This window comes from Panthera uncia (assembly GCF_023721935.1).
Source record: "Panthera uncia isolate 11264 chromosome E2 unlocalized genomic scaffold, Puncia_PCG_1.0 HiC_scaffold_19, whole genome shotgun sequence".
Lineage (NCBI taxonomy): Eukaryota > Metazoa > Chordata > Mammalia > Carnivora > Felidae > Panthera > Panthera uncia.
The window spans coordinates 3,659,725-3,666,932 of record NW_026057588.1 but is presented as its reverse complement, the minus strand read 5'-3'; the positions used below and the strand labels follow the sequence as shown (position 1 = coordinate 3,666,932).

The window sequence follows — 7,208 nt, the reverse complement described above, 5'->3', positions numbered from 1 at the left end:
GATGCTGAAAATCCTCACCACGAAGGGAACGTCATTTTTTCCCCACCTGTACGAGGTACCAGATGCTGTTAACCAGACTTACGAGGTGACCCTCTTGGCGGTGTGTATGTGTGAAGCTGCTATGGCACACCTTACTCGCGGTGCTGGAGGTCCGTTGTACCTCAGTAAGACTGAGAGAAAAAAAAGTACGTCGGGACAGATCTCGTGTTAACGAAACAAACAAGAAACTGAAACAAACAATCAAAAAAACGCAAGGAGATTTTTGAGGGTGATGGATATGACTCCCGCATATCTTGGGTGTATGCCTGTGTACGAATTCCTCCAGATGTGCATGTTAAAGGCAGGGAATTTTTTTTAATTAAATTTTTTTTTAATGTTTACTTATTTTTGAGAGAGAGACAGAGCATGAGCAGGGGAGGGGCAGAGAGAGAGGGAGACACGGAATCCGAAGCGGGCTCCAGGCTCTGAGCTGTTGTCACAGAGCCCGACGCGGGGCTCGAACTCACGAACCGTGAGATCATGACCTGAGCTGAAGTCGGACGTTTAACCCACTGAGCCACCCAGGCGCCCCAAAGACAGGAAATTTCTTGAACAGCAATTATACCTAATGAAACTAGACGTGAACAAATACACTCACCACTCTCTCTTGACAGTGTCCTGGAGGTCTCGAGCGCCCACCCTTCCGGCCCTCAGATGGCTCCCTCTGTCTGTCTGGTCCTCCTCCTGGCCGTCTTGCTCAGCCTGGCAGTGACCCCCGCCTCTGCACCCGTCCACCAGGTGGGACCCCGCGGCAGCCGTCTGCACCTACGGCACCCCCACCCCCGTCACTGCCCTCCTAGAAGAGTTTTCTAATTTTCCCAGCCCAGCCACGAGCCACGGGCTGTGGGGGCGCCTTGGCCCTGGGTGGGGGGGTCTGTCGAACCCACCCACGACCCAGAGGTCAGGAAGCACAAACGTCCTGAAGATTAGCATGGCCCAGAGGTACAAAAAGATGCCTTCAAAGGCACAGCTCCCTGCCATTCCAAGTTGTCAGCAGGGGCTGCGTCCCACCCCTCTGGTTTCTTGAGGAGCCCGATGCCAGCCCCTGGTCCGGGTCCTGACTGGGAGTAGGGGCTGTGGAGACCGGAGACCCCCATGGAGTTTGGAATCCTGGCTCTCTCCTTTTAGCTGCACGCCTCCTGACAAGGTGCCTAGTTGGTCTCTGTCCCCCAAGTGCTTTGTGAGATGCCAGCACCGCGAGGGCTAACTGAGCTCCTGGGTCTCAGGCTTATTAGCTAGCGCACTGCCCAGTCCAGAGGGCCCAGGCTTGGCGCTCCAGTGTCTTGGAGCGTCCCTGGCTCCTGTGTCACGAGGGGGCCGACGGTGACCCTCTGACCGAGGTGCCAGGCAGGTCTGATGAGGGTCGGTGGGTGTGCGTGTTCTCTCGGCCCCGGGAACCCGGGCTACACCACTTCCGTCTGGCAATTCGGCCTCGTTACTCCCCATTTTGCACGAGGGAAAAGGGAGGTGTGAGTATTGGGTACACGTGGCTGTGAAGTCTGAAATCCGCCCGGGGTTTGCCGGCCAGCCCTAGCTGCTTCCTGGCTTGATTTAAGCAAGCTGACAGACCTCTTCACGCAACTTTCATTAAATGAAGCAAACCAGAGTTTCAGCCTGACTCGGGGCGTCGTGGGCACCAGGTGGTAACCACGTCAAGGACTTGGAACCAGGGCGGGATGCGGGCGTGCGCCACCCAGGAGGTGCCCACGCTCGCTGCGGCCGTCTCAAAACGCTTAATCGCCTCTGAGCAAGAGGGCCCCATGTTTTCACGTTGTTCTGGGCCCCCTAAATCGTGTATCCAGTCCTGCTTGGAACGGACGCTGGCAGGTAGTAAACCCACAATTAATGTCGGCCGTTGTAATTATCAGAGGGACGCAGCAACGTGGCTAAAACCACCCAGCGACGCAGCCTGGTTCGATCCCGCACTCGTGTGCACACGCGCGTGTTGTGAGGTTTGCGACGGCGTGGAAAGGTTTACGGCAGTGCTCTTTTAAAGCCCCTTCCCATTCCGAGTTGCTGTGCTTCAGGAAGCCTCCGGTTTCCGCGCTCGTGAAATGTGGGTTCCGTGAACCCGCTTGCCAGGCTCGCAGGACCGTGGCGACTGGTGCACGCGACCCCAGAGCTGAGGGCTGCCTGCCACCCTTTCTGCCCGTCTGAGTCTCGCTCTCTCCGTCTCTGTCTAGGGCCGAGGAGGCTGGACCCTCAACAGTGCCGGCTACCTCCTGGGTCCCGGTGAGTGAGCCTGCTGAGGGCTGTCCCCGCCAGCGGCCAGGCTCAGCGAGCCCGGGAAGACCCTCGACTCACATTCACTGGGGTCCACGGGTTTTATTTCCAGACCCGACTCGAGAGTTAGTGTAGCAGAGGGATGGGCGTGTGGGCCACGGAGCCACGGCATTGTGTTCACATCCCCGCCTAATTCTCTGGACGCCTTGGTTTCCTCACCTGTGACAGTGGGCGTCGTGCTGGTCCCCTGCCTCACGCGGATGTTGTGCGGATTAGACGAACGGGAACGATCCCCAGTGCATACTTATGTTCCTCCATCGCTGGCTCCCGGTCTCCCCTGGTTCTTCCTCACTGTGCACTTGTGTACCGGGCTCGGGGACAATTCCAGCCACCGCGTCCCTGTGATGCTCAAGGCAGAGCCGCTCGGTGGTCCAGGAAAACCCAGGCTCCCGGGACCGTATGAAAGCAGGAAGGACTTGAGGTTTGGATCCAGACACAGGCGGGTTCAGAACCCAGTTCTGCCACTTAGCAGCGTAGTAACTCCGGGCAGCCATCTCCACTTCTCACCTGCCTGTGGGGACGGGCCAAATGCACGCCGTCCCGCGGATTTGGTGGCGGTGCTCCATCGAGGGAGTAGTATAACAGGATTGCTGGATTCCCCGTTAGGTTGCCATTTCACAGATCCATGGGTCCTGTTCTCCTCCGTCCTCCCCCGTCCTCCTCCCCCCTCCCCTCCCCTCCCCAGAGCTCCACCTTCTTCAGAGCAGGGGCCGCGGCAACGGGAAGAAGACAGCCCTGGAGGTCCTGGACCTGTGGAAGGCCATTGGTGAGCGCGTGGGGCATTCGTCTCCACCACCCCCCTTGCCTGCCCGCGGCTGGCTTTGGAAACTGGCAGGTGTGGGCTCCGTCCCTCGCTCTGCCACCTACCGGTTGGGGGAGCTCAGGGAAGGGCGATTCTTTCTAGCCTCAAATACGTCCACCTGCGGAACGTATCAGTGGAAAGGCCCAACGGCTCTGTTGTGTGGCTCGCCGACAGAAGGCGGGTAACAGTCTGGCATGTGATGGAGACTAAAGGAGTCACAGTTGCCATGTTGGTTTAATTATCTATCTATTTTTAAATTTTTATTTATTTATTTTAAATATTTTTGAGAGAGAGAGAGAGAGAGTGTGGTGGAGGGACAGAGAGAGAGGAAGAGAGAGAATCCCAGGCAGGCTCCACACTGTCAGTGCAGAGCTTGATTCGGGGTTCAGTATCACGAACCATGAGATCATAACCTGAGCCGAAACCAAGAGTCGGACGATTAACCGACTGAGCCAGCCGGGGGGCCCCTATGGTTGCCATTTTTAATCTTCTCTCCCTGCAAGATCCACATTCACTTTGTCCTTGCACATCCCTGGTGCTGTTACCTCGTCTGCTCGCTGGGCCGCGTCTCGTCTCTGAGACTCCCCGCTCTGTCCCACCCTCATCTGAAGGGAAAGAATCACGGGTGTGCACGGGGGTTCAGACACCTGGACAGGCACACTGTGAACCCAGCTTGTGACCTGAACTGAGTCTCATTGTTGTCACCTGCCAGGCCATAGAGGCATATCAAGGGCTGGTTCCTCGCCGGTGGCCCTGTTGGTATTTGGTCCCGATGGTTCGGTGTTCGGGCCACAGGTGTCCCCACACATTCCCAAGTATCCCCGGGCTGGAGAAAATGACCCTGTACGGGTACCACAAAGTACCGAGAGATTCCCAGGGAATAAGAGAGCTGCAGGAAATTCCCAGGAAATAAGTCACTTGGTACAAAGCCCTGAACTGGTTTTGTTCCTAGACGGGCTCCCCAAACCCCACCCTCAGCAGGCCACCAAGAAGAGTCCGAGGGAGACCTTGGCCAAACCAGAGACGGCAGGTAAGCATGGGAGATATGAAGGAGAGAAAGAGATACAGACGGGGACAGGAGACAGGGACAGGAGAAATGGCCAAAGGAGCTTTGAGGGTCAACTCTGAACACCCATCGCGGCCATGACGGTTCCCTCCCTCTGTGCTCCTTTGCCTCCCTCCCTGCCTCTCGGCCCAACACGAATTTCCCAGCCAACCCCAGATATTTCCCCACAACCTGGCGCTTTTCCAGGCATGACCCCACTCCCAAACTTTGATCTGCCCTAAAACCACCCCCAGGCCTTTGCTGCAACACTCACCTCAAGCCCTCACTTGGACCCCATGGGTCACCTCTGGCTCTGACCTGTGTCTGGAGTAAGATCTTTATTTCCGGCCTTTCAACTCCCTCTGGACCCTGTGCTCATCTGCATTCACCATCAGGCGTGTCCTTCGACTCCCGTTCTGAATCCCGGTTTCCTCAGAACACAGGGTCCATTTCCCTGGAGGACCTTTGCCCCAGCTGCTGCCTCAGTCTGGAATGTTCTGTCTCTAGAGCTTTGCATGGCTGCATCCTTCACCTCTCGCAGAAACCGTTTGAGCCAACTCCTCCACTGTAGGGCCTGCCCTGACCTTTGTACCTGACGTAAACCCACCTTCCCTCCATTTTTGTCATCTTCTCTTATTTCCATAGTAATATTTGCCAGGATGCACCTCGTCTTTCATTTGCACATTTCTCTGCTTGTTCTCTGTCATCTCCCGATAAAATCTAAGCTCCACGTGAGCAGGGACCTTCTCTGTCTTGCTCGCTGCCTAGTGCAGGGGACGATGATGGATGATATGTGGTAGGCTCTTGGGAGATATTTGTTAAAGGAATGGATTAAATTATCCAAGTGCTGGCTTCCCACCCAACCACGACCCAAGTCAATGATCAAGGCTCGCTTTCTCCTGCCTTCCTCCGGCTGGACTTACCCCAGCCCTGTTTCTGGAAACGAACAGCATACTTTCATCCCAGCTGTGCTAGCCCCTCTGGAAAGCACTGCACATCTTACCGGTGTTGCTCGTGACAGACCTCCTCAACCCTCTAAGCCCCACGCCAACCTTCACAGCCCTCTGGCTCTCGAAAACACCCGCCACCATCACGTGCCATCTTAAATGGGGAGGAAAAGGGAAATATGTGGGTAGATGCAAAGAAAGGAGGGCAGAGCAAAAAGGATCGAGGGAGAGCGAACAGGGAAGGCGATGGGATATGGAACGAACCGCAGCCGAACTCCTCATCCCCAGCCTCGAGGACCTGGTTTGGGTGGTGGCAGTGAACAGAACTATTCAAAATTTGCCTCTTTCTCTCCCACAGACCCAGGGGAGCTCAGCAAGAAAGCTCCCAGGGAGGGAGAGGTCCTGCAGTCTTAGACGTCTCCACACCTCTCCTCTGCATCCTTCTCTCCAGCTCCTCCTGAGCCCCCCTCTAGTTCCCTCCACTGAGACTAGGATCTTGAAATTAAGTCCCCAAATCCTATGTCGAAAATTTGGAGTGTTGGCAGAATTTCCCTCAAAAGTTCCCAGACTGTCTCGGGTTTCACTGATTTTTCCTGGGCATTGTTAACAAGCTCAAGAATAATTCTGGAACCATTTGGTTAATGTAATCAGGGAATATTTCCGTAGTCTGTGTAAAGTGATTGTATTCTTTCATTTGTTTTCATTTTGGTGCGTTTTTTTGTTTTGTTTTATTTTTTTAGAGAGGGCCCATATGAGGTGGGGGTTGCAGAGACAGAAAGAGAGAAAGAAGTAAGAGAGAGTCCCAAGCAGGCTCCGTGCCTAGCGCAGAGTCCGATGTGGGGCTCAATCCCCTCATGAACCCCAGAGTCACGACCTGAGCCAAAATCAGGAGTCCCATGCTCAACCAACTGAGCCACCCAGGCGCCCTGGCCCACCCACTTTTTTTTTTTTAATTTTTTTTAAACGTTTTTATTCATTTTTGAGACAGAGAGAGACAGAGCATGAATGGGGGAGGGTCAGAGAGAGGGAGACACAGAATCTGAAACAGGCTCCGGGCTCTGAGCTGTCAGCACAGGGGCCCGATGCGGGGCTCGAACTCACGGACCGCGAGATCGTGACCTGAGCCGAAGTCGGCGCTCAACTGACTGAGCCACCCAGGCGCCCCGGCCCACCCACTTCTTTTAAAGAAAAGTCCCTGCACAGCACCTGTCGTGTTGGCTCACACACCTGTGCGTGGCTATTCTGAGTCCTGCGGGAGGTGGGGAACGGTCCTCTTGAGCTGGGGGCACGTGCCCCTGTAAGAACACAGCATAAAGGAAGAGGCGGAGGTAGGCGCTCAGTCACACGTTCTGAGTCGCTGTTGTCCTTTGAATTCGCCCCTTCCTCAGCAGCGCCCCGTGGCTGGGATCACTCTCACGGGATTCCTGGATCTCTGGCCGGATGCAATGCACTATCAGAAATCTCACTGTAAGCCCTTGGCAACTTTAAATTGCAGAATCAAGAGACAGCCTCAAGCCCCAGGCACGAAAAAGGCACTCAGGCCCTGCCTTCAAAGATCTCACGGGGGGGAGAAACCACAGAAATTGGGGGACAGAGGTGGTGTGGGGACAGTAGCACAGGGACCCATTGGGTGAGAGCCCTGAAGGACATTCAGAGAGGAGGCTGAGGGTGAAGAGTTCTCCTCAGAGAAGACGCTTCAGGAAGTGGGGGACAATAAGGGATACCCGGAGTCAGGTTCGTCTAGGGCCCGGGGGGCTTAAGGGTGGCCAGGGGACGATGAGCCTTGTTTGGGAAGCAGATAAAAACACAAGTAAAGGATAGATTGAGATGAGACCTGATGGCCCCAAGGCAGAGAATGGTAAGTCTGTGAGCTCTAAGGTGAGAGAGAAAGGGTAGGGGTCCTGCCCACGTGCTGGGGTTTTACCCACACTGACAGGGGCTCGGAACCCCGCAGAGGGCTTGTCCTAATGTTGAGCACGTGGGCTTGTATTGCGTGCAATAGATTGTATACTCGGATAATCCCCATTGCACGGGACATACTTCTGCTGAAAATTATTCATGGCTTACCTGAAATTCCCATTCAGCCGGGCAT

The 7,208-nt window shown here is 55.3% G+C and overlaps 1 protein-coding gene across 2 annotated transcripts; it reads left to right on the top strand.

Annotated features, from left to right (window-relative positions):
• Positions 1-470: 470 nt before the first annotated feature.
• GALP (galanin like peptide) lies at positions 471-5,809 on the top strand. 2 transcript variants are annotated; one of them, XM_049621932.1, is made up of 5 exons: positions 471-777; positions 2,223-2,271; positions 3,008-3,088; positions 4,077-4,154; positions 5,475-5,809. In XM_049621932.1, exons 1-5 carry the CDS (start codon positions 694-696, stop codon positions 5,528-5,530), a joined length of 348 nt encoding a protein of 115 aa, XP_049477889.1. In that variant the 5' UTR covers positions 471-693; the 3' UTR covers positions 5,531-5,809. The 2 variants fall into 2 exon arrangements, with proteins under 2 accessions (XP_049477889.1, XP_049477888.1); XM_049621931.1 differs by lacking the exon at positions 471-777 and adding an exon at positions 1,979-2,095 and having other exon boundaries at positions 2,944-3,088.
• The last annotated feature ends 1,399 nt before the right edge of the window (positions 5,810-7,208 follow it).

Bases quoted from the DNA above. Each gene is read 5' to 3' on its own strand.
- GALP (XM_049621932.1), top strand. From the start codon at position 694: ATGGCTCCCTCTGTCTGTCTGGTCCTCCTCCTGGCCGTCTTGCTCAGC. The intron at 778-2,222 runs GTGGGACCCCGC...GTCTCTGTCTAG, and splicing joins CCTCTGCACCCGTCCACCAG to GGCCGAGGAGGCTGGACCCT. The intron at 2,272-3,007 runs GTGAGTGAGCCT...TCCCCTCCCCAG, and splicing joins CGGCTACCTCCTGGGTCCCG to AGCTCCACCTTCTTCAGAGC.